Genomic DNA, 27,044 nt, shown 5'->3' on the forward strand with positions numbered 1-27,044 from the left:
CCAGCGCGCACCCAGGGGGCGGCGCCAGCCGCTGCTGGCCGGTGACCCGGTAGGCAGTGATAGTGGGCTGATTTCCCTGCCTTTGATGGAGAATACCTAAGCAGGTTTGCAGTCTCCTCTTCAAATTTTACAAACTGCTTAGCCATACCATTAGGAAGCATACCTAATTTTAAAATTTGGCTACCACGCTGCTACCTGTTCCAAAACAACCATGTGTGGGGATGTCCCAGAAAGCTCCCTGCCTAACATTGCTTTCTCTGAGCTTGCTCTTCTGCTGGAAATAGGGGAATGCCATGTGTTAAAGCTTTTCTTTGGACACAAGGGATTCATCAACATCATCTGAGACCCACAGAAATGCAGAAGAGTCCAGAATATGGAAAAAAGTCTTCTGGATATTTCAGGGACTTTTTTGCTGAGTTACTCCGCTCTGGCTTCAGAAGCAAATTTAAACAACAACTCATTCCCAACTGCTTTTTCATTCTTCTGGGCACCAAAATCAAACATTGCCGTTGAATCTATTGGGTTACAACAAGAAAGGAAGGAATTTGTTCTGAGGACACAGGGTTATATTCCTCAGCTTAAAAAAATTGTTTACATTTCTAGCCAGAGAAGAGATGATGGAAAAGTGAGATTATGATGCAAATGTTAACATACCTGCAAGGCAGTGAGTGCATGTTTAAAAACAACTGTGCTGTAGGTACAGTAGATGAAGCATTGGTTTTACATTATCATAACAGTAAACCTAATCTTTCTGTAATCTTTAATAAAGCCTTGAAAACACATCTTGTTAAATTACACTGCAATTTGTAGAAATTTGTAAAAAAATTCTCTAACATGTAAATGAAGACAATCCTTTCTTTTCTATTCAGTTTTGCAGTTAAATGTTTTTCCCATTATACATTTTTTGCCTGCATATATTTATCCCTAAAGAGACTTTCAGATGTAGTTCCCTTCAGATGTAGTTGAAAAGAAAGGAAACAACAAGCTAGGAAAATACACTTAGAGCCTCATTAAAAGTTGTGTTTATTCTATATTTTTACATTTATTCAAATTAATTAGGAATAAATTTCCCAGGAAACACAGAAAATGAGCAGTGGCCTAAGTGCACAAGGATTCTCAAGAATAGTTTAAAATTTGTCTTGAAAAGAGAAGGCAGTACTCCTAATTATTCACAATAAGCTGATTTTTAAAGCATTAATGAGGATTCATGTACACTGAAAATGATATTAAAATCACACTGTCATAATTTTACTAGCATAAGTCCAAGAAAGTTAAAGTTATTTCATTTTTGACATATACTGACACTCCAAGAGCAAGCAGTTCAGCTATTTTAGGAAAAGGTGCATGATACACTAAGTTTAAACTTTTCATGTTAAAACCAGTCAAGTTATGTTTTTAAAAAAGTGAAGATTAGTGATGTAAAGTAGATAAATCCAAGATCTGCCACTTAGGAACAGAATTAACTGCTTAACAATTTGATTTCTTGAAATGTCTTTTCCCTTCTCAGAGATATCATGGTGGGAGTCTGTTATAGACCAGGACCCAACCAGGATGAAGAGGCAGATGAGATATTCTATGAACCACTGGGAGAAGTCTCACAATCACTATCCCTTGTTTGAGTGGGGGACTTCAACTTACCAGAGGTCTGCTGGAAATACAATACAGAAGAGAGGAAACAGTCTAGGAGGCTCCCGGAGCGTGTGGAAGACAACTTCCTGACACAGATGGTGAGGGAACCAAGTAGGGAAGGTGTTCTGCTGGATCTGTTGTTTGTGAACAGAGAAGGAATGGTGGGTGACGTGATGGTTGGAGGCCATCTTGGGCATAGCCATCATGAAATGATAGAGGGTCCGATTCTTGGAGAAGTAAAGAGGCGGTTATCAGAACTGCCACCTTGGACTTCCAGTGGGCAGACTTTAGTCTGTTTAGGAGCCTGGTTGACAGAGTCCCTTGGGAGGCAGTCCTGAAGGGCAAAGGAGTCCTGGAAGGCTGGGCATTGTTCAGGAAGAATGTCTTAAAGGTGCAGGACCAGGCTGTCCCCCTGTGCTGAAAGATGAGCTGGCAGGGAAGAAGACTGGCCTGGCTGAACAGAGAACTTTGGCTGGAACTCAGAAAAAAAGGAGAGTTGACCTTTGGAAGAAGGGGCAGGCAACTCAGGAGGACTACATGGATGTTGTGAGGTTACACAGGGGGAAAATTAGGAGGCCCGAAGCTCAACTAGAACTTAATGTGGCTACTGTCATGAAAGACAATAAAAAAAGTTTCTATTAATACATTAGCAAAAAAAGGAAGTCTAAGGAGAATCTCCTTCCTTTATTGGATGTGGGGGGAAACTTCCCCCATTCAAGACAAAGGATGAGAAAAAGGCTGAGGTACTTAATGCCTTCTTTGCCTCAGTCTTTAATAGTCAAACCAGTTGTTCTTGGGGTACCCAGGCCCCTGAGCTGGAAGACAGGGACAGGGAGCAGGATGAAGCCCCATAATCCAAAGGAAAACAGTTAGAGACCTGCTACACCACTTAGACACACACAAGTCTACAGGGCCAAATGGAATCCACCCAAGAGTCCTGAGGGAGCTGACAGAAGTGTTTGCCAAGCCACTTTCCATCATTTATCAGCAGTCCTGGCTAGCCAGGGAGGTCCCAAAACCATTCCATGATTCAATTATTCTAAGGAGCCAGTTGTCCTAACTAGCAGCAAAGATACAGGTGAGGGGTTGTGGGGTACATTTTTAAGATTGTCCTATTCTGATCTCACTACTGCCAAAAGAGATAACTATGCTCTCTGCCCTGCTTTGGCCACACTTTCCCGCTGCCTGCTTTGTATTAGCAATGAAGATTTTCTAGCCAAATGGACTGGCAAGCTGAAAATGGCATGAAAACCAAACCAAACTAGTATGAATCCCAGACCAGGTGTATATTTACCAGCATCTACAGAGATGGCAGCAGTAACAGCCAGCAGCTGAGGATGGTGTTGGGTTCAGATGTCCTCTTTGCTGGCAGCATGGTTTTGTAGAAGACACTTTATTATAGAGTTGTGACTCTTAGAAGAAGAGTGCAACATTATCACTGCTACTCAGCAAACTCAACTTTGGGGGATGTGGCAAGAAGGAAAGATGCAGGGGCAGGAGCAAGTAGCTGAAGTGAGTAGGACAGAAATGGCTATTTAGGCTAGCAATGCACCTGAAAAAAATTCAGTAAAAATATGTCTTTAGAACACAAGCCCTGCTGGGAGGAAAGGTAACAACAAAACTGATCTCCTAAGCTTAAGAGAGAGAAAGATACGTTAGTTGTCATATGTTTGTAAAGCTCCTGAGAGCTAAGACAAATCTGACATTGCTATGGCAGAAGAAAACAGTGTAATAATAATGCTTATTTGGTATTTCTCCAATTTTTCCTATGGCAGATACACTGGTACTCTGAACCTCTCCTGGTTAGAGAATCAAATACCAAACCTTTAACTCACCCTTTCAAGAGAATTGCTGGGCTTGAGAGAATTGGATTTAACCACCTTTGGCTGCCTTGTGAGAATGTTTAATTCAGAGAGTAGCTATGCACATGGGTTGAAAGCAGTGAGAAACCAAATTATCTCTACTGTCCCATTTTTTTCTCCTAACACAAGTTTTTAAGGCAACTAGCCTCATTACCATAAATATGCTCTTATACCTATATTTATTTTAACTGCGTCTCCTGTTTAAAAATGCCATTTTCCCTTAATTAGTAACCAATAATCAATCATCTCTCTAACATTTTCATTTTGAAGAGCAGTATATGGAAATGGGATCAGCATGGCAGAGCTCGATCTCACTGGTGCAAACCATGAGAAGTACGCTTTCCCTGACTATCTCCTCTCTTCATCAGTCAGTTCAGATAAAAACTTGATTTTTTTTTCCCATTTCACCCACTACTCATGGTCTTAAATTTCACTTGACTCTGTTTAATTCCTGGTGCCACATAAATTCCGACACGTAACTTTTGATCAAAGGAACAAAAATAACATGCCGTGGCTCCTCTGCAGTGCTGAGACAAGCAGGCAGATACTGAAACCTGGAATGACTGCACTGAGAAGATCCAAAGAACCTGCTGCTGTTTTACATTAGATATTAACTTGGGTTCACATGCTGAAATACGTTCACTTTCCATGCACAAAGTACACCGGTTGTTTCAGGCATAGGAACCAAATTTACGCTGACAGTCGATCATAGTTTGTCTGTCATTAACAAGTAGTACCTACATAATTTTCTGCACAAATTACTGTAATTACTGAGTGCAGCACAAGTTATTTCACCTCCTAATAATATAAATGAAAAGCATTTGTTCCTGTAGATGTGCACACCAAGATGTCTTCTAAAGTAGTTATTACTTTTTGATGAGATGTTAATTTTTGTAGGTCATGGTACTATGTAAAGCTGTGCTTTTCCTGCCATTTTTTTTCTGATCAAGATTAATTCTTAAAACCTACAGATTTGACACGGGAGATAACTATTCTAATTCATGAACAAATGTTATTTGCTTTGTATAACATTAGGTGATATATCTTTAACTGAGTACGGCTGGGTCACTGCTTTCCAAGTTGGACGGCTCTTCTAGATAAATATTTAATAATTTTTCACCACTAAAATGGAGACAGAAGGAGCAGTCTGTCAGTTTGGGATCTGTTTAACAACCATAAATATCAGGGAGAGACTCATCAGTTTCTTTTGTTCGTCCTCCATCTGATGAGGGGAATTTTGTGTTATCTTCTTATCCCTGTTGCAAAGCTGAACAGATACTTTCTTGAAAAGCTCTCTGCCAATTATTTTGAAGCTTGAAAATACAAAATGAAATCAAAGTTCATCTTGTAGCCTCTTATCTATTTGCAATCAACCCATAAATAATCTGTCACCCATTCAGTTACTTCCTTTCTAAAAAAATACAGAGAGAAATCACGACATACATTTACAAGTAAATTTGTTTTTTATGTAAAGTGATTTACAGAGCTCTGATGTTAAAAGTTTACAAGTATATAAATTATACAGAGAAAGAAAAGAGATGGTGCTTACTGAACTGTAGTAATAAGGTGAAGACACTCTGATAATGGATTCATAAGTCATTGCACTTTGCTTTGACTCTTTTTGCCACCCTGAAACTGTACTTTGCTCCCTTAGTTCAGTTTACTGATGGTGCTTTCTTGCAATACTCTAAGAAACAAAGTGAAACAAAAATGTTTTATTTGCAAGTGAGAAGCACCCTGTGCTCTCACAGAGTAAACTGAGTAAATCAGACACTTGTGACTTTATAAGAAAGATGAGCACAGACTGTTTAGTAGGGCCTGCAGCAACAGGACAAGGGCTGATAGTTTTAAACTTGATTCAGACTAGACACAAGGAAGAAATTTTTTATGATGAGGGTGTTGAAACACAGGCACAGGTTGCCCAGAGAGCTGGTAGATGCCCCATCCCTGGAAACCTTTGATGCCAGGTTGGATGGGGCTGTGAGCAACCTGATCAAGTTGAAGATGTCCCTGCTCATTGCAGTGGGGGTTGGACTAGGTGACCTCTAGGAGTCCCTTCCAACCCAACCTATTCTATGAGTCTATGGTTTCTCAGAAATCATGCTAAATATTTGCTAAGGGAATGGTACTCTAGTATACATGACTAGAAAGATAAAATGAACTCCTATTTGAAATCTGCATTCAGAAATACAGACTTTTTCAGTGTGGTCCCAGACCATGAAAGATTTTCTAAGAGCCTGGGCTTAGCAGTGTTGAGACTCAGCGTATAACACTAAAATGTGATTGCTTCAGCCTGAATTACACTACAGATTTTCTCTGAGAAAGAGTTTCCCTGATATTTTTCATTTGGGCATTTCATGAGATACAGTATAACAGAAGACCCTGCTATTAGTTTCTTGAGGGGTTCTATCTAATAGGGGTATTAACACGGCCTTTCCATCAGCTACGGCAGGGGTAGGATGTAGGTCTCAGTCTCTGGGAAGCATGTACACAGAAGTCCTAATGAATAGTCAAACCCTGGGAGAAAGAATGAATGTACTAATGTGTTGATTTATTCCCAGACCACTTCTGGGTCACGCCTTGGAACTTTTTAGGTAGCTATTTGGATGAAAAGATTCATGCCAATGAGATCCACAAATGTAGAACCCAAAGCCTGCAAGACTGATTTTAGGTGTAAAGAAACCCAGCTCTGCTTAGAGCTGGACAAAAGGTTTTTATATGAAGTCGAGACTTCGCATTAAAAGCCTTAGCGCAGTCCAAAGCAAAGGAGTCTTGACAAACCTCCAAATACTGAAACCTGCCGTGACAACAGTCTTTGGTGAAGAACCAGCCATGCATCTGACTAATTTATTCCTAAGGAGCATGATCCTGGCTTGAGCAACAGAAAAGTTGAAAATCCAGAGGAATCCTAGCTGGATGTGAGTAAACAAATGCAGACTGAGACAGCAGTTTATCTGTTTTAGTATTCATTAATATTTTCACCTGTGGAGAAGTTTCTTTTCTAAAAATGTTTATCCCTCCTAGCCACAACTAAAGCAAAAAAGAGGGAGATCAAAAATACTATATTACTTTTGAGGACAAGCAAAGGAAATGTTTGTGGTTTTGTCTAGAAGACACCCTCTTCATTAAATCCTGCAGGTGCAGGATTTAAATAGCCTTATGTCTACTGTTTGTCTTCATACTGAAGTGAAATGACAAAATTTTGTTATGATCACTGAATCTTGGGGCTGGATGAAACTCAATGGATCATTTACTCTATCTTCTCGACCTGAGGCAGAACCAACTATAGTTGCATCACGGCTGTCAAATGGCTGTCTGGCGCACCCAGATATTTCCCATGGTACAAACTTGGTGACCTGCCTGAGAATCTATCGCATCACAATCCTCACTTGTCCTAAATCCAGTCCAAATCTTGTTTATCATAATCTGCCTATTAATGTTTGTTCCACACCTTCCCTAGAGGGCACACAGAGCAAACTCACTCTTCAAAGACATGCCGCAAGGGAAGGAGATTGTTATCAGGGGCCCATAACCCCCCTCTAAGTCTTTGGTATTTCAGATAAATGACTTCAGATCACTCATTCTTTACATGTAGGATAGGCTCTTTAAATCTCTGATCATTTTTACCGCTTTCCCCTGGAGTCCCTCCAGCTGGCATACACCCTTCTTGAAATGGAAAGCTCAAAGCTTTACCTGTGAAGGATGAAAGGATTGCTCATAGGTCTTCTAAACCATACCTCAATTTATAAATCCCAATATGGTATTTGAAAGTTTCATCACAGCATGATGTATAAAAGACAAAATGCTACAGTTAAGTTCTAGATACTCTTCTACAGGAGTCTTTTCCTGACAGTTGTCTGTTAAGCACTATCTAGTAGATTATTTGACTATTTCTGCTGAAAACACCTTGCAGTTGTCCCTGCTGAATAACACCTTTGGGTTTTTTTGGACCACTTTCAGTGTTAAACCCTCCCAGCACATGGTGTCTTCTGGGGTTCTGAAAGCAAACTGATGGCTTTATAGTCCCTTGACTCCTCTTGTTCACTTCAATGAAGGTGAGTTTTCTGCTTACCCTTTACAGTTTTTCACTTTATCTTCTCCATACAGGTGTTCAAACCCAACCATTGTCACTACTCTGATTTCATCCGCTAAGTTTTGGTGGTCTGGGATCAAGACTATCAGGACATGCAAGTGTAAAAATATCTAAAATATCTAAAAACTTCTTTAAGTGCTTCCAGGCCTGTTCGTTCTTTGTTTGAGGCTGAGGTCTTGTCCCACTGTTGCTGGTTTTAATCATGATGGCAACTTTATCACAGATGACCTTTCTTTGTAAACTGATGCCAGCAAAAAGGTAGACATTTTTTATATCTTGCCTCGAAAGCACCTATCATCTTGACAGCTCTCTGTAACTACAAAGTACATCTCTCAACTACAATTATTTTCACTGCATTATGGGGGGGATGTGATTTGCTGTAACAGAATTTTAAAATGTTATTTAAAAATAACTTTCAGAAAATTTGGCTATGGCATTTGATAATCATTAGAATTTAGAAATTATATACATCTGACCTACTGACTATGGATAAGATTCATTCCTGACCTACCATTTACATTGAGTTCATTTTTCAATTACAGTATATAAAATGCAAATATGCCTACGCTAAACAACTTTATTAAATTATTTGCTGTAATTTTATGTTTCATCATTTCATGTCTCTCTGTTTGTTGGAGTGGCTAGTGTGTCTTTCTATTAATTTCATAGTACACCCTATACACTGTTTTGTATAAGAAACAAAACAAACAGAAAAACCAGAGCACAGTTTAGGGGAAAAAAAGTCTATTATGCCCTTATTTGCAAATATTACTTTCCAAAATAAAAATGTCAAGCATGCCTTGAGGATATTGTTCCTTTAGCTTATGCAATGTATCTTTTATCATATCCCAAAGACTTTTTATGTCATTATATCCTTTTTTACATTTCATTCAGCTCCAAGGTCCTGCTTTGCAACTGTTTCTTCCTGTCAAAGATAATGATTGGACAAAATTGGTTCTAAAGAATCCAGGAGCAGGCCTCTTATTTGTTCACATAAATCACTACTCAAAATTCAGAAGCCAGCATCCCAGGTAATGAACAGAGCTTTGTGCTCTTGGAATGTTTTGGATACAGTAGCTAGTGTTCCTGGTTTCACAGAAGGCTCCCTCCACAGATATAATTTGCTTTTTTAAGCTTTCAGGGTTGCATTTGTCTCAGAAATGAGACACTAAAGACATAAGCATTAAGCTGTCTCCTTGCTTTCCTCATATAAAGTCATCCAAAATGTACCCTGAAGAGGTCACAGGATTTTTTTTTTTAATCTACCAAGCACACCAAATGCTTTTTATTGAGAAAAACATATCTCCTTGCCATTGTCCCAAGTGGCAGAATTTCTGAATGAAAAGGTCTTAAATGAGTCTCTACAAGCAAAGCAAAAGAAGTGATACGCTCTCTCTTCACTGCCCACTTGAAAGAAGAAGAGTTGAAGAGCAGCTGTCTATGTGTCTGGGAGCACAGGTCTTTGGCTTCTGCAAGAAGCTTGAGCTCGCTGAGTTAGCAATATAGGAACCTTTGCTACATGTCCAAATCCACTTCTGTTGTACATGTCACTGATGCGACACAACCTTTAGGGGTTGGACTAGATGACCTCTAAAGGTCCCTTCCAACCCCAAACATTCTATGACTCTGTGATTCTATGCAGTACTAGAATGTTGTGCGCTGGAGTCCCAGAGTCTGGACTTCTTGGTCTCATATCTTAAGATGGCACAACTGGAAGTATGGTCATTTGCACAGACCATTTGTTTCATGGCAAATGACAAAGGATCTTCTTCCATCTCAGATCCAAACAAAAGACTGCCATTTCTAGGAATTACTAATATAATATTTAAAGAAACAAAACAAAAAACCCCTATGTGATGAAGGAAAAGCAGTTTTTCAAAACTGTTGAACAAATGGTCAAAAATAGCAAATGGTAAGTTAAAGATAAAGTACTATAGGGAAATTTCTTTTTGCCAAGTGTTAAGATCTAGTTACCACTTTTAGCTGTCACGTAAAAAGAACCCAAGTTGCATTCTTTCTTTTATTCTCACTAAGATTAACTACAATTTTAGCTAGAATTCAGAATACTGAAAGCAAAATGAGGATGACAGACCTGCAGAAAGGACTAGGATATAGTACTGGAAACAGATGAATGACTATTTCCAATTAATCACTTTGGTGTCTGGCTTCTGACTAAGCCAGCTATTCCCTTCAGATGTTCAGAGATGCTTTAATGTAGCTTCTTCCTTTTTTTTCAACTAGTGGAAACAAAAGAATAATATTGACACTCTAGAATATTTTTTTGAATAGGCTGCAGACTGACATTTTATTTACCATATCACCTGAACCTTTAAAGCTTCACCCAGCTTTGTCACTCCACAATGATCAGAACCTCTAATGCCTTTCTCAGAAGACTTAAAATACTGTCTGCCTGTGCTTAGGATTACAGAAAAATATGAGACAAGAACACAAGTGAAATTAATAGCTAGTGTTCTCAAAGCTATAAAAATTTAATTAAATACAATTTATTCTTTTAAAGGTGTTTTTCATGGCACTGCAATATTATGCTGATGTGTGTTGTCTTCCAGACAGCAGATTTCTTGAGAAAGATCTGGACATCTAAAAAACTATCAGAAAGACAGAACTTGCTACATAGATAATTAACTGAACAATAAAGGATGAAATCACCGCTCTGTAATTTCACCTGGTTAATTTGCACATTTGGCTTTATATTCAAAAAAGGATGAAGCTTTGCAAAGAAGCAAATACAAGGATTTTCAGACTACGTAGTTGCAAGTGACAGATGTCGTGTCAATGACTGTATTCCACACAGGACGCTGAAGGCTTAATACATCTTCTGGTGCATCAGGATGTCACATCAGGCTCACAGCGATTGCTGTCATATAATTGTTTATTTATTAAAGTGGTGAAAGATCAAGCATAGTCATTCTCTAAAACTTACCTGAGGAATTTAGAACAAGGAACACAAGGCCAAGAAAACTGCCACTCCCTAGAAAATTCTCACTCCTCCACTAAGAAAACAGAAAAAAGATATTGGCCGCCTGTTTACAGAAGGAGTTCTTTCCACACCCAGCCCAGTAGTTTAGCAAATGACGCCATTCTCCTTCCTCAGCTTTTGATTTATTGTGTATCTATCTGGAAATACTGATGCGACAACATTCTGCTACACTGTCTGCTGCATCTCCTCCCTCTCTTAAGTTGGCCTGCGGAAAACAGCAATGGCAAACGTAATGAAAGGGAACTTCTGTAACTCCCCTTTTAATTCTTACACAGCACTCTAGAATGGGGAGGGAAATGATGAAACCATTCCCTGACCCAGAAATTTATAAGGTAAAGGAAAAAAGGAGTACAAAGGCATGCTAATAATGGCAAAATTATGAGACTTAGTGTAATTACATTACATTTGGTCAGGAGAAAAATTTAGAATTGGAAAAGAAGTTGGCCAAGATTCATTGGGAATTTGTGTAACCAAAAAATAAAAAGCACTTAGTTGTGGACACAAGTCCTTGGGATTTTAAAAAATGACACAGAGAAAAAGGCAGCAGTGCCAAATAGCATCCCAAAGCACAGACATCAGAGTTTTCCATATACGCCCAAGACAAAAAGATGTTCCAAGAAACTTTTCAGCAGTGCTCCGGAGATAATTATGTAGCTGGGAAATCCATTTAATAAGCAACTTCCTTTGAAGCATTTCCACAATGACAGGATAAATCAAACACAGAATTTTTAAATGGTCTGCTTTATTCTCACCCAGAAACAAGCCATATGAGCCAAACCTGGAGATACATCCATTACTTATCCAACACCTGAGCGCAGAAATTAAAAGCCCTTTCTCTCTGTATGGGTAGAGGAAGTAGACATCTTCCTCCCCTCAAATTTCCAGTGAGAGCTTACAGAGTTAAACCTGCCAAGGTGACAAGAACAGTAATAGAGGGAATCTAGCAAGTCATGCTAACTGCTCTTGATTCTCAGCAAAAGCCACAGAAATAACTTTGACCACAGCAAAAAGATTGACAACTTATGACAGAGAATGATAAAAACCAAGGTCATGCTGGTACACTTGCTGTCCCTAGTCGGAGCTGATGAAACTATCTAGGCAACTGGATAATAATACAAAATTCCTACCTATTTCAGAAAGGACAAGCACAGAAGATTTTGTCAATTGAAATGTCAATGGTCTACTTAGCTCTAAAGATGGTTGAATTTGGTCTGACGTGACAACAATTTCATACCACCATCTTCTGCCATTTAACTGCAATTGTAACAAACAGGATGACAGATTTACTTTCTTTCTCCACTGGAGACAAAAAGAAGCTAGCCAAAGCTCATTTTTCTTGAAACAAAATCTTAAGCTTTTTGGCATCCAAGCCTACCTGCGCATCTTTCCCTGTGCTGCTGCTTTTGCTCTGTTGCAGCCACAGTTCGTTAAGATGAATCGTGTTCTGCTGAAGCTGCCTCATCAGTAAGTATTGCTGAAGCAATTGGTAATGATCTTAATGTGCAATGCTGGATTTTTATAGCCATCTCAATTGGCTATTAAAATACAGCATTGCACTTTGAAATTGCCGTTGCACCACTTCAGAAATAGTTAGCATGATGGAGCTACAGCAAGTACTGTTCATTTCAGTAGAAATCTCACTCTTTGTGAATGATTTTTGGAAACTGATACTTAAAATCTACTATGAGATTAGATGTTCATTTTGCATATTAACCCAGGATTGTTAGAACTGCTTGGAGAGTTCTTAAGAACTGAATGGTTTTGAGGGAAAAACAAAACAAAACAAACAGATTATGTATATGAAATTGCTGCACAGTCTTCCAAGTAATTTTATTTATTCCTTTATTGCTAATAAAAAATGACAGTGAAACACAAAAGTGGGAAGTCAGAATGATCATGAAAATCTAAGACTCCAAACAAGTGAAATCCTGCAACTCGCAAGATAGCTCTAGTTTTAGGTGAGACAACCAACCAGATGGTTGGCTTTTGAGTTCCATTTGAAATTATCCTTGTTGATCTGGAAAATCATTACTCTATGGATTGACTACTTAGCTCCAGAGATGATTGAATTTGGTCTGATGTGAAAACATTTTGATACCACCGTCTCCTGCCATTTAAGTGCAGCTGTAACAAAACCCATGGCAGGTTTCTTTCTCCACTGAAGACAAAAAGATGGTAACCAAAGCTGAAATAGTAGAACTGAAGTGCTACTCTAATAACAGTAATTATTACTATGTGAGATTACAATAAATAAGCACTACTTTTCTTCAGGAATGGAAGGAACCACTCTACAGAATGAATGTTTTTTAAGAAATATTTCATATGTGGTAATATATACAAATGAGATGGCAAGTTTGTAGTGACCAAAAGCAGATAATACATTTAATATTTTATTTGTGCCATAAAGCAGAACAGGATAATAGCAGCTGTATGCAGATATCATCACTTAAATTAAAGAACGAGATCCTCAGTCTGTGAAATATGAAGGTGCAGATACAACCTACCACTTTTTCTCCATCAGGCACTGGCAACACTAATATGTCAAAATATTTTTGAAAGACAGCAAAGGCTTTTATAGCACTATCACAGAGCTTTCTAATTTTATGAGTTTCAAGAGAATACAGCTTTCATGTGATAAACTACGCAGATACTCACATATTCTTACATTAGACGATCCTAGCCTGCAGGGAAGTCAGGCCTTTTAGTGATGTTAACTTAGAAATTATGGTTTTGAATCACTATCTTAAAATTGGAAAATTATGTATTTGTGCTTGACAGAGCACTTCCTGCTAATTGGATGAAATGTGAATCCCCTCAAGCAAAGAGTGGTCTTTTAGTTTCAGTTGTGGTGGTTTTCTATTTATACCTGTAGTAAATGATAGTGTGTTACAGTAATATGAAGTGAAGCACTTTAATTAGAGTTGAGAATCTAAATAGTTTGTTAAATCTCGGTTTGCAAAAGTTTGTCTGCTTCCTCTTTTTTCTATAGCTCTCTTTTTAAAGTTTCCCCATTTTGCTGTGTTTTAGATCAGGACTCACAAAAAAGCTCACGGTACAGAAGGAGAAGACTGCAAAGCAGAAGTAAATTCACAGCTGATGAGATCATAAGACTGAAATTCTTAAAAGACCATAAGAAAAGGTTTCGGGTTCTGTTCAAACTGTGAAAAAACAATTTCCTTGAAAGAACTTTGGAATATTTCTTAGTGTGAAATAAAAAATGTTTTGAAGGTTTCAAATGATCATAAATTAACAAAACTTCGCCTATTTTTTCATAAAACCCCCTCTCCACAAATGCTAAAGACAATATTTAGTGTGCCTTAAATTAAAGAAAATAGGCCAGTAGAGTAGTAGAAGTGATAGCTATATTAATAAAAAAAAAATGTATCATCATCAGTCTGAAGCAAGGACTTGCAATCAGTTATCAAGCAGCAAGATCTGAAAGCTCTCAGAGTACTCTGAAATTGGGAAAGACATAATTTGGGTTCTCTTTTTGCAAAAGCTCCCTCTTTCATTTTAAGTGCTGTAGCTATTACCTGAGATAAAAAGGTAACCTTTGGCTTTGCTTTAGTAGATAAAATGATAAGATTTCTCCTTTCCTTACTGGGTGCAGAACTTGTAAAAGTTAAAACCCCCTTCTATTTTGCCGTTGTGAGTTGAACAATTTTTTAGCAGACATTTTAAAATACACGTAGTTCTACTGTAGTTTTCTGACTATTTCAGTTGTCACTCCAGCTGGGATGCTATCTATGTAAGAGAACACAAGATTTTTCCAATAAGGTCATCAATCCAAACTAAAATATGTCAACTTCTATGAAACAGAAGCATGAACTTCCATGAAACTGTAGACACTAATGGAGTAGAGAACATTTCAGTAACAATTCAAGGTAAATCTACAGTGAAATCATACCTTATATTGATGGTGAAAATCTCTGCATCTTCTCAAGAAACTTCCATAACAAATCAATGGGTCAAAAAATATACTACTTAAAACATACTGGTTCTTTTCTTAGTATAGTAAGAAAGCTTTATTACTACCCAGTGACTTTATTCAGTGTCATCAAGAATAAAACAAATAGTTATGTGAAAAGGACATTTACCACGTGCTGCATAGTCACTTTGGGCCAGCACAGAAAACAATGAAATGGAAACTCTGGAACTGGTTATGCCCAATGACTTCATCTAACATTTAGCTGGATATACATAATTAAAACAATAAATGTGTATTATGCCCTTTTTATTCATCCCATCTTATTTTTGAGTATTTTATTGAGATGTCCAGTTTAGGAGCTTAGTCTTTGCTGATTAAGAGGCAAATTAAGATAAGGAGGACAGCCATCCAGAGAGGGATGGAGAATTGGGCTGAACAATGCTTAACAGATGCATTAATTTCTAATTCAGAGCCCCCAAACATAATACACTCCGAATGGATTAAATGAAAAGTCCTGATATGGCCCTAATTCTGAGGGCAGGAAAGAGTAGAGGAATAAGTGCCCTGAAACATATTTTGTTAAGTGCCCAAAGCTGGGTGGGGTCAGCCTGATCAAAATTTATTGCTGTCTGAATTCACCAGGAATGGGAAAAAAGCGTGCTTAGAGACTGCAGAAAAGAGAAATAGCTGCTGAGCTGCCCCCAGCCTTTTCTAGCCATCACTGCAAGGATGCGATGCAGTGCAAACATGGCAGAGATATTTACTACTGAATTATCATGAAGGGTGTGGGAAATTTATTCTGTTTCTTTATAACTTTATACTCAAGCCACCAGAATATCCAGATGGCAGAATCAGCTTTCCTTTATATTGTTCCTTTTTTGGGTGTTTTTAAGTCTGTCATTTCTCCTCTCGAGTTCCCTGGTATTCAGCTGTTCTGCTTCACATACCCTAAAGTTCATTTCTGCAGCTGTGTTGTCTTTTAAGATATCACATTTCTTATAGAATTGAGGTCAGAAGTTTATTATGTGATCCAACGCTGCTGTAGTTACTGGAATCATTACTTTCTGCTTTTTTTTTTCTTCTGGTATGTCATATCAGAGCTTAAATTATCAGTTAGGTATTGGTAGGTAAAATATTACACAACCTCTGTGTTTGCCTAAGTTTCTGACTGCCAGAAATTTTCTACAATGGTAGAAATCCACTTTTCTGCCTGATTCTTTAAAAAATTATTTATTTTTTTTTAAAACAGGTTTAATTTCTATAACCAATCTTACATCAAGCACACCACTCAATACTTCTGGTTTTAGTAAAAGGTAGATTAGCAGTGTGATAGGACAGCATGAAAATCCCAGAGGACAGTGGAATTCCTTTGGTTTAAAATCCTCCAGTCAAATGCAATCGAATGGGTTTGAGCTCTGTCATCTCTGGATAGTGACTGAAATTTGTAATTCACTGCTCATACACAGTTCTTTGCAGGGTCTTATAGGAAGCTAATACACAAGTTATATTACAAAGCCAAACACTACGATTAAATTGTTTTGTTTCAAATGTCGCCATGTTCGCTCCCCTGGAACAAATGCTGCCGTGCATGCAATCCATTCTCATTACCGTTAGTCTTGTTATGTTTCAATACGGAGCAAGAAAAGCATATTACTGAAGGACAGGATTTTCGGCGGTGTCTAAATCCTATTGATTTTCGATAAGAAAGCTCCATTGCACACCCTCCCTCTGTTACAGCCCTCAGCTACTGCAAGGACTGGCTGCTAAAACCTGCAGAGTCCTGAGAGTGGCTGAAATAAAACACCTACTGCTTGCGACTAAATGCTACGCAAATCCAGAGCGTGAATCACTAAAATTGTATGTCTGGCCGGAGAGACATGCAAGAGGCATACCAAAGACAGTCTCCTGAGTACGGGAAAGAGAGGAAAACCCTGCAATGATCACAGTTAGCAACTACCTCCAAGACACAGACTATAGACATCAGCCAATACTATCAATCAATCCGCAAAACTGATGAATGCACAGCTTTAAATACCTGCCCAGCTGCAGTTCTGTTTGAAACCTTGATTTTTCTACCACGCAATTCATTTTTGTCTTTGTTTACTTCTTCTCCCAAAAAAGTCAAGTTAAAAGAGTTACGTGGCCTTTTAGCACGTATGATGCTAGGACAGCTCTTCGTAAATCATCAGGAGCAATCACTCGGGATCTGCATTCAGAAGGCACCACCTGGCAGCACACTGATCATAAACTTTCCCCTGCCACGTGCCCAAAGCCATTGCTACACAATGCAAATCTCACTTCTGAAGTTCAAAACAGATTTGCAAAATTAACCTATGTCTTTTATACGGGGGTTGCTAGCTAGAAAAATTAATATCCATTTTAAAAAAAAATCTAACTTTTATGGAATTATAGCTTGTAAAAGCCCTGAATACCTCAGATGAAATTAAAAGAATATTTATATAAAAAGTCTTGCAAATTTCCTTCTTTATCACCTTCAAGTGCTGGAACATAAGATCTACTACACACACTGTCCTGGTTTCAGCTGGGAGTTAATTTCCTTCCTAGTAGCTGGCACAGCGCTGTGGTTTGGATTTTAGTACTAGAAGAATGTTGATAACACCCTGATGGTTCAGTTGTTGCTGAGCAGGGCTTACACCAGTCAAGGACTTTTTCAGCTTCCCCTGCTCTGCCAGGGGCACAGGAAGCTGGGAGGGGGCACAGCCAGGACAGCTGACCACAACTGGCCAAAGGGATATCCCAGACCTTATGGCGTCATGCTCAGCATATAAAGCTGGGGAAGAAGAAGAAAGAGGGGGAGACGTTTGGAGTGATGGCGTTTGTCTTCCCAAGTCACCGTTACACGTGATGGAGCCCTGCTTTCCTGGGGATGGCTGAGCACCTGCCTGCCCATGGGAAGTGGTGATTGAATTCCTTGCTTTGCTTTGCTTGCATGTATGGCTTTTGCTTTCTCTATTAAACTGTCTTTATCTCAACCTATGAGCTTTCTCACTTTTACTTTTCTGATTCTTTCCCCCATCCCACTGTGGGGGGATTGAACAAGTGGCTGGGTGGGGCTGAGTTGCCAGCCAGGGTTAAATCACAACACACACACAGGCAAGCTAGCGATCTCTGAGTTTACATGGTAGCCAAGACTTGCTTTCATGTGGTAAATTCTCAATGCAGTGCGGAATGAACTCAATATATGCCGAGTTATATATTGGGTTATATACTGACAGACAGAGACAGGAAAAGAAGCCACTGAAAAGATATTTGCTACTCCAAGTTTAGTACGGAACTGCCTTCTTGTCTAAAAAACAGATTAACTTTATTCACTTTGTGAGGGGGAAGGAAGAAATGGTGTGGGAACTGCCTGATGATTTTCAGGTCCTGCTCTGGACATCCCAATGTCACTCTGAGAAGTAAGAAACACTATGTACGTAAATATTAAGTTCTTGCACTTTATAGTAATGGTGTGAAAGAGCAGTTGGCAGATAAATCACCTGAAATGTGAGTAGGCAAGCGTCACATGAGTGACCGGCACTGAGACCTACAGCCAAGGTTCGCAGGTTTTATTCACAACTTCTGCCAGGAGTTTGATGCCTCTCAACAGTTTATTTTTCATGGAAGATTTTGAAAAATTCAAAGTAATACTGCTACAGATATTATAACTACTATTGATAAGATTTCCAACCAGTCTATAACCTGTTTTCTTTATTCTGCTTTTCTCATCTGTGGCATATAGAAAGCATACAAGGATATGCTTCCTTACTGCCTAAATTATAAAGATAAAAACCCTGGCTTTTGAAAAAACTGGTCCATCAGCTTTTTTTTTTTTTCATCCAAGTTTCCAGTTAACTTATTTCTATAATATTGAAGTGAAAATTTTAAAGAGATATTCAGCTTAACAATAAAATTCACTATTTATAGCACATATCTGTCATAAAGTTCATAGAAAAATATAACTACAGAATTGATGTTTGTAGCACTAAGCAGCAAAGATTCTTTAGCTTGTCATAAAAGACACCTTTATAGTATCCACTCTCTTTTATGAAAATAAATATAAAAATAAATAGTTTCAGGCATACAAGCAAAACAAACAATTATGCAAAAATGTTATTAGATAATGATGTCCATTTCCACAATGCAGCAAAAATTTGGTCCTGGCAAACAATTTTTACAATTTCATCAAAATCTGAAAGGATACGTTAATTTTGGTTTCTTTAGCCTGAGGTTACTCAAAATGACTATCATATCACATACTTAGTTTAATTCCAAAGCTTTAAAAACACTGCTGCCTGCACTACTATTCTGAGTTCATACACGTACAAAATCCCATTAGAGATGCTGTTCGATTAGAAAGTCAATTTAACATTGTAATTGACCACGAGAACCCAGACTTTTGGGGGGGGGGTTAACCTCAGATGCATGTTTAAATGTATCTTACTCTTTGCCAAGAGTAGAAGATGATGAATTTACTTTTGTGTCAAATAACCATGATATACACAGAAGTGTAATATTGAAAACAGCACACTACCTTTGCTTAATATGAATGGATAATTTCAACAATTCCAAGCCTATTGGAAACAAATAACCTCCATTATTGGCATTAAAAGCTCTGTAGAAGCATACTGTAATATTCACATGAGATGAGATTTAAGACAAACCACTGAGAAAGCTACAGGTTATTCATTGTAGATGAAACAGATAGAATAATTTCGTGTGCATGGCATATATTAAAAGACATGCAAATTTCTTCATTTCACGTATATACCATTAATTAGACTTGCTTATGAAATAATTATTATGGATCCAAAAATCTACTGCTGTTCATTCTTTTTTCATATACTGTGAAAATATCCATTTTCTTTGCCCAGAAATTAGCTATGAAGAAAAATACAGTAGCCAGAGGGAAATTTCAGGCAGGAAAAACAGTAAAATGAAATGTTTTAAAAAAATAAGAGTTCTGCAAATAAAACCTTTTTGCAAAAGGGAAGGCAAAAATATAATATTCAGAATTTGTATTAAAGGTTCTAGAAAGGAATTTGGGTTTTTTGGTTTGGTTTTTTTTCTGTAACCAGAGGGTTCTGCTGGAAGTCATAAAGCTGATTTAGACTAGTGAAGGTTTCATGCTAGACTTCCGTGTTGAAGGATAAAATAAAGTTCTTCTAGGTATCTGGGTAAGTTAGTATTCTTCTTATTCCAGAGATAACTGTAGAAGAAACCATCAATAAGAAAGTAGAAAGGATAAGTTGGATAATCATAAAGCCTTCTGAAAAAAGGGAGAATTCAGGAACTCTGTATTTGACAACACCAGTATATGTGCTGCCAATGTAAAGCATGATATCCCTGCATCTTGCATTTCTTCAAGAGGTAACGAGCCATGTCTACAGAAAACATCAAATCAAACAAACCACAACTCCTTGAATTCCTTTATATTTCAGGATGAGACATGCAACCATGAATTCAAGTTCTACCAGAGTAAATTAACTGCATTTCTGTATTTGACAGGTCAACCAGTTAGCAAGTCAACAAAGTCAGATGCCATTTGAGCTACAAGAGAGGTTAAGCATCAAGTTTAAAATGGATGTCTTCTCATTTTTATATTTACCTTTAGGTCCTTTGAACAACTTGATCTCTACCACGGTCTCCAGAATAGGTCTCCTTCGACGAACGTACAATCTTACTATGGAACCAGCCTCTTTTAGGGCCTCCACGGCTTTGCTGTGTGAGACTTCTGACACGTCAACCTCATTCACTCGCAAGATGCAATCATTGACCCTACGAGAAAAACAAAGAACCATAGATACTAAATGCTTCACCTGTTATTTTGGACCGAACCAAGTTTTGTCAATGGTGCTGTAAGATGAAGAACACCTCATTGGGAAGCCTGCCAGATTTAATGCAATATGCCTCATCAGCAATGAGACAGAAACAGAACACCGTCCCTCCAAAAGATACCTGATTCAAACTAAAGTCTACCTTATCACCTACACCTGCCATCCTCCTTCACAAATTGGGGTTGGATTCACAGAGTGATAGAAATGAGTAATAAATGACTTGTCTTTATGGACTTCATTAAAACACTTTTTACTAAGCAATATAATCGAGTCACAACATTGCTGCTGTGTGCTATTACTAATACAGTTGCTCTTAAGGAAATCAGTGGATTTAATTTAACACAGAGAGACCAGTAATGGTTCAAGTACCTCCTTAAATCTCTCATATTTCTTCATCAGAGCCAAAAATTTCTAAGTTGTCAAAGTAAAAATGCTGTCCTACAAAAACCAGACAACTTAATTTCATGCTAAATAGTTTGAGTAAATTTCATTGTTTATATTTTCACCACTGCCTGTAGACTCCAAGACCTGCTGTGTGGTAATAGCATATATTTTTCATAGAAGATTAACAAAATTCCCTCATATTCTTACTTTGGACATTTACTACAATATCTGAAGATGAACTAATATATTCACCCTCAAAATGTCCTGGTTAGATGGAGTACTATTCTCCTTATCTGATAGGGTTGTTCAAGTTGGAAAGGAAATCTACACCTTGAGAACATTAAAACCCATCTCCAAAGCAGCAGGCTAATCGCTTAACTACTGGGCCATCCTTTCTTTGTAAATGAGGGTAAGTGAGAAGAGCAAATTCCAAAGAACTAGATGAATTGAGAATATTGTTCTTATGGGAATTACATTTATTATGAGATGCCTCTAAGTATTTTGGGTACACAAGAAAAAGGCATATGTAAATGAATGTGTTCTGCTTGTCTGAAAGGACAATCAGTGAAGAAAAGATGAGTTGCTAAAAATGTTCCCATTTCCGCTATGTTTCTATACATAACGATCAAGCATCAAATGTTACTTTTTACAGCAAAAGAACACGGGCTGGGTATTGCTCAGGAGTCTTAGCCCATGAAGGGAGAATGAAGCTTTACCAAAAGTTTATCTGAACTCTGAGAATTTAGGATGGAATTTTATTGTTCTTGTGCTGTTGTTTTTGTTTAAAAAAACCAAACCAAACCAACAAAAAGACCACAACTATTTGCAACCAAAGACTTTCTCTGTTATCAGCCTTTTGGAATAACATTTAGAGGGGAAAGGCAGCCTTTATCTGACAACTTCTAGAACTTGGAAAGGTCACAAAATTGATACTTTTCCTCTGCCCTCTGATAAAATGCACTGTATTGCAGTTTCCAGTTTTCATCCAGCGGTTGAGTGTGCTGCTTTCCTTCAATGCCAGAAGTATTAACTTCGCAAATTTAATTGTGTGGCTTGGCTGTCAAATTAATAAGTGCTCTAATACAAATTGCTTTATTCTTTTAAATAAATCATGATTACATCCTGCTAGTGCTTCCCACTCAGAAAGACAGTAATAGTGTCTAAGCTTCCAGTTTTTCTATCATTATCATTATATCTATGATTCTTGTCAAATTTATGACTCTTATTGCTATCATATCTAAAATACATGTGGCTATACCACGCTTAATGAACAAACTACAAGTTCCTAACCACTAGATGGTTATGAAGATCAAAAGTTGGGAAAATATTATAAAAACACTAAAAAGAAGGATTACATTTATTTTGTTTTCATATACCCTGTGCCCTGCATTGCTAAATATTGATATTACTAGACCTATCTACCTAAGACCTCTCATAAAGGCTCTGTGATGTCTTCTGTTAAGGCAAAAAGCATGTCTTTTGGAGAAAGTCAATAAACAACATGGAATTAACTCACCAAAATCAGTAAACCACACACCTCCATTTACTGAAGAAGCAAGACCCTTTGGAAAAGGACATTTACACTTCAACAGAAATCTCACTTCAGTGACTAAAATTTGGCCTTTTAGAGTTATCTACTTAAAAAATGTAAGACTATCTTTAATAAAATATGCACAGATTAATAGTACCAGTGCAGGATGAACACAAGAATGAGAATACCAAGCTGATCCAGTCATAGAAATACTTTGCATACAAATACAAACTTTTTCAGTGCAGAAGTGGCAGGACAACAATTATCCCATCCAGTCTGCTCTGATGATCACATCCAGTGCTAGATATCCAGCGATACCGTGCTGAACCTGCAGGCTTTTTTTCTCCCTCTCAGAGAGATGAGTTTTTTAGTTTTCATAAATAAAAGAAATACAATATTCAGGAACATACATGTACATGCATAATAGTGTGCACATATGTATGTGTCTGTAGAGATCTTTGGGCTTTAACACAGTTTTTTGGAGGGCATGCTGACCCATACTAGATCTACAGAACACAATGATCTACAAATATTCTTTGAGAATAATCAGGCCTTCAAAACAGCAGGTCCATGGTGCAATGAAATAAATGACATAAGCTGGTGAGATGACTAACATTAACCATAATGGCTAAATGATTCTGTGATTATTACTAACCTAGAAATTCCAGAATCTTTTTTTGGTTTTGGTTTTGGTTTTGTTTTTTTTTTTAATTTAGAAAAATAGAGCACTTGGAAGATATAAAAAAAAAATAATCATTATTCATTAAAAAATGAGAGAATTTCAGAGAAGAGAATAAACCAAGAAAGCTGAAGCAACATCTCAACACACAGACTGTAATGTTGTATTTTTCTCCTTAAATCTATGGAGAAGGTTTTCAGGGCCAATACTTGGCATAGTTGTTATTATTAGAGTGTGCTTGGGATACTTTTCCCTTCTATTTAAACTTTTATAATACAGTTCCTACTCTGCAAGATCTCTGCTTTTTTAGTGACCTATATATAAATGCCACAACAATATAAACATAAAATAATAATAGCAAAAAAGTCAGTAGATCCAATTTAAGAAAATCCTTTCAGATGATCAAGTGGATGGTCTTACCACTTGGGGGCAAAATTATTTCGTCCCTGCAAACAGTTCTCAAATATGTTTTCCTGGCTTCATTGAGATATTCATGTGACAGTTATATGGCAAAAGTATATGCCAGTTGATACATGGATTCCTTTCTTCAGTTATCTCAAAACCTTCCCAAGGCCTGTAGGTGGGTATACACTATATATAGAAGTCAGTTTCAGGCACAGTTTCAGACCTGTGCCAAGGAGAAGATCTGCCTTGTAATCCAAGATAGGAATACATAAATCCAAGAAGACAAATCCCTATAGTTTCACCAATACCTACAGTAATTCAACACAAAAAATCTAGGAAGGGGAAAATTTTTCCAGGAAGACTTTCTTTGTTTCCACGATGAGACACCATAAATATATATTTTTAATATTAAAGCCTTTATCTAACAGTCTCAGCATTTTTAAATTATTACAATTTGACTTGTAAATCTTAACACCATATACTTCTTTGAGTAAGGTCTATTCATAGTTATTTTTTAAGATTGAAAAAAATTGCAAAAATTTCTAATGATTTGTAAAAAGTTCCAATGAAAGAGAAAGCAGAAAAGGAAGTTGTATTCTAAGCTATGGCTAATGACTTATGCATAAATTAAGAAACTAGAGGAAGTTCTATTTTCTCTAATTCTACACAAAAAGAACTCTTAAAAATTATTCTTAAGACACAGAACTTAAATTGCTAAGATTTAAGAATATAAACTCAGCATCTGATGATGGTACAGGTTCACAGAGTTCTTGACTAAATTTACTCATGTTCCAATGAAAAGCAACATGTGATTAGAAGCATTTTGGAAACTGCATGTGCCCCGCTGAAAAAAAAAACCAAAAAAACCCAACCAAAAAACAGCCGATGAAAAGATGTTCTAACCATATTTTAAAAGAACATAAGCCTAAAAGCAATGTTCACACTATTGTTACCTTGGTAAAAGAGGGACTACATATCTTAGTTCAGCACAGCAGATATGTGATTAATTTTTGAGGTATAAGTAATCCTATTTCTGTTTTAGCCAAAATACTCAAATGGGGACTTAGTATTATGCGTATACTTAAATTTATTCAAGTCCGTAGAATCACCCATGAAGGTAACAGCCGGGTTAAAATGAGTTAGGCAGCTCTTCCTATGGCTCACTGGCTCATCTAAATACTTTAACAAAATGGATATATTCCAAAAGACTTTTGTAGAATAATTCAGATATGAAGGACCCTGGATTGTAGAATACAGAACACATGCTATAATCATACCATGGCAGTTACAACTGATAGAAGAAATATGGGAGAGATTTTGCTATTAAGGAGGAAGGTCAGGGACGCAGAGGTTTACCAATAGTTGTTGCTATCTTCAAAGCAAATAAAGGATTGGATTAATTGAGGAAAAATACCATTCTTTAAGGGCTTATTCCAAGTTTGTTCTAAACCTGACTACCTTCATCTGAGTTTCATGTTTACTGTTTTCAAGAAACTGTACAGACATCCTTGAAAAGCTGATAACTGCTTCAGTCAAGGCATAAGTAAATAATACGAGTACAAGCCTTAGGCACTTATTAGAAATATAGTAAGCTACAACTGTGTCATGGTTTAACCCCAGCCAAGAGCTAAACACCACCCAGCTGCTCACTCACTTCCCCCTCAGTGGGATGGGGGAGAGAATCAGAAGAGTAAAAGTGAGAAAACTCGTGGGTTGAGGTAAAGACAGTTTAATAGGGAAAGCAAAACCCGCACACGCAAGCAAAGCAAAACAAGGGATTCATTCGCTGCTTCCCATGGGCAGGCAGGTGCTCAGCCATCTCCTGGAAAGCAGGGCTCCATCACACGTTAACGGTGACTTGGGAAGACAAAATTCCTTAACTCTGAATGTCCCCTCTTCCTTCTTCTTCCCCCAGCTTTATATGCTGGATGACATCATATGGTCTGGGATATCCCTTTGGTCAGTTGGGGTCAGCTGTCCCAGCTGTGTTCCCTCTTGTGCACCTGCAGGCTACTCGCTGGTGGGGTGGGGTGAGGAGCAGAAAAGGCCTTGACTCTGTGTCAGCCCTGCTCAGCAATAACAAAAACATCCCTGTGTTATCAACACTGTTTCCAGCACAAATCCAAAATGTAGCCCCATACCAGCTACTGTGAAGAAAACTAAGTCTCTCCTAGCCAAAACCAGCACAAACTGGTAATGATCATTCTGTTCACTTGTTCTCTGCAATATGGTGCCCTGATGAGAAGCACAGAGCTGCCTAGTACAGCAGCAAAGAGCCCTGGAAGACCAAGTGGTCCTGCCAAGATGCATTAGCCCCCTTGCAGCTTCATAAAGGAGTTGGGACCAACCATGGACTCAAGAATGGTCCTGCCAAGATGCATTAGCAGCTCCATAAAGGAGTTGGGACCAACCATGGACTCAAGAACAAGGGAAAGATCTGTGCTCCATGGGACAATGTCATGACACTAAAAGCTGCCGTAATCCACAGGTCTTAGTTATCATCCAGACACCTCCAGACTAATTGGCAAGCTATTAAACGGGACAGCCCTGCTTCTCACAAATACGGTTACCACACTTTCTGTTGCAGAATGGCCAACGTTAATTGATTATTTCTAAGCAAAACTAATTTCTTTTTAGCTGCCTTCTCAGAAAAGTTTAAATTGTTATGGACTTTATTTATTCTTAATTGAAGCTTAGAAATCAAGGTCAAAATGCCATTATTAAGGGAGAATCAGTGCAAAACTATGAAATATATCAGGTGGATATATATACCTCAGTGTATTAGTATGGAGGTTATCAGGTAGACAACATAAATAAGAGAGAGAAGCACTAAACTTTCAATTAGTTTCTTCGTTCCTGCTTTGTTCAACGTTTTTAACCAAAGTTTCCCAATAAAAGGGTTGATGCTTGGTTTTGTCAAGAAGTTACAAGAACACGGCACTTTAAGCAGGAACACAAGATTATAGGTGACAAGCTGAAAGGACTGAATATTATCCTTCAAGAAATCAGTGAATAATAATATAAATACATTATCTGACACCAGGAGAATCAGTCTACTCCATTAGTTAGAGAAGACTGACTCTCTCCCCCCTAGGTTTTTTTTTTCATTCTATACGCACACTTTCTTTCTATCCCATAGTAAGGACAATTTACAGCATATAGGGATAAAAAAATGTAATGACTGGTACTGGCCCATATAATTTCTTTCAAAGAGGAATAAATCATTATTTTTTAAAATTTCAACTAAGAATTAAAAATAAAGGATCTCAAATTCACTACAGCAGTCTTCAGATCTGTCTTTCCAATTACAGAATACAGAGCTAAAACTAAATGCCAATGATATGTACGTACCATAGGGCATACTGTTTCTTTAGGTATAATGATCCTTAGACACATGATCCAATTTCTGTAACAAATTCATATACCCTCAGGCCCCTTTCTGACATTGTAAAGTAGCAGAAAACTACTGCTATGTCCAAATTAAAAATGAAGGGATAGAAGTTAGCAGTAGAAGAAAATTTCTGTCTATTTCTGGAATCTAGAGAAGATCTAGTGCTATGAAAATGTCTGATGAAGGTACCCGCCAACCCTAACTCAAAATTTGACACTTATGTGCTTTATAATGAAATTCCAAATATCTCATAAAATGGTTACTGGCTGAAAATAATACTTGATACAAAATATGGGGGGGGGGGGGG

The 27,044-nt window shown here is 37.7% G+C and overlaps 1 protein-coding gene across 6 annotated transcripts in view; it reads right to left on the reverse strand.

Moving 5' to 3' along the window:
• DLG2 (discs large MAGUK scaffold protein 2) overlaps nt 1–27,044 on the reverse strand; it is a 698,848-nt gene that overhangs the window by 320,090 nt on the left and 351,714 nt on the right. For all 6 annotated transcript variants that reach the window (XM_035897884.1, XM_035897901.1, XM_035897894.1 and 3 more), the window contains one exon: nt 20,119–20,288. In XM_035897884.1, the coding sequence (XP_035753777.1) occupies nt 20,119–20,288 (170 nt within the window). The remainder of the gene's footprint in view (nt 1–20,118; nt 20,289–27,044) is intronic.

Source organism: Egretta garzetta, unplaced genomic scaffold, assembly GCF_000687185.1.
Source record: "Egretta garzetta isolate BGI_Z169 unplaced genomic scaffold, ASM68718v1 scaffold20, whole genome shotgun sequence".
NCBI lineage: Eukaryota > Metazoa > Chordata > Aves > Pelecaniformes > Ardeidae > Egretta > Egretta garzetta.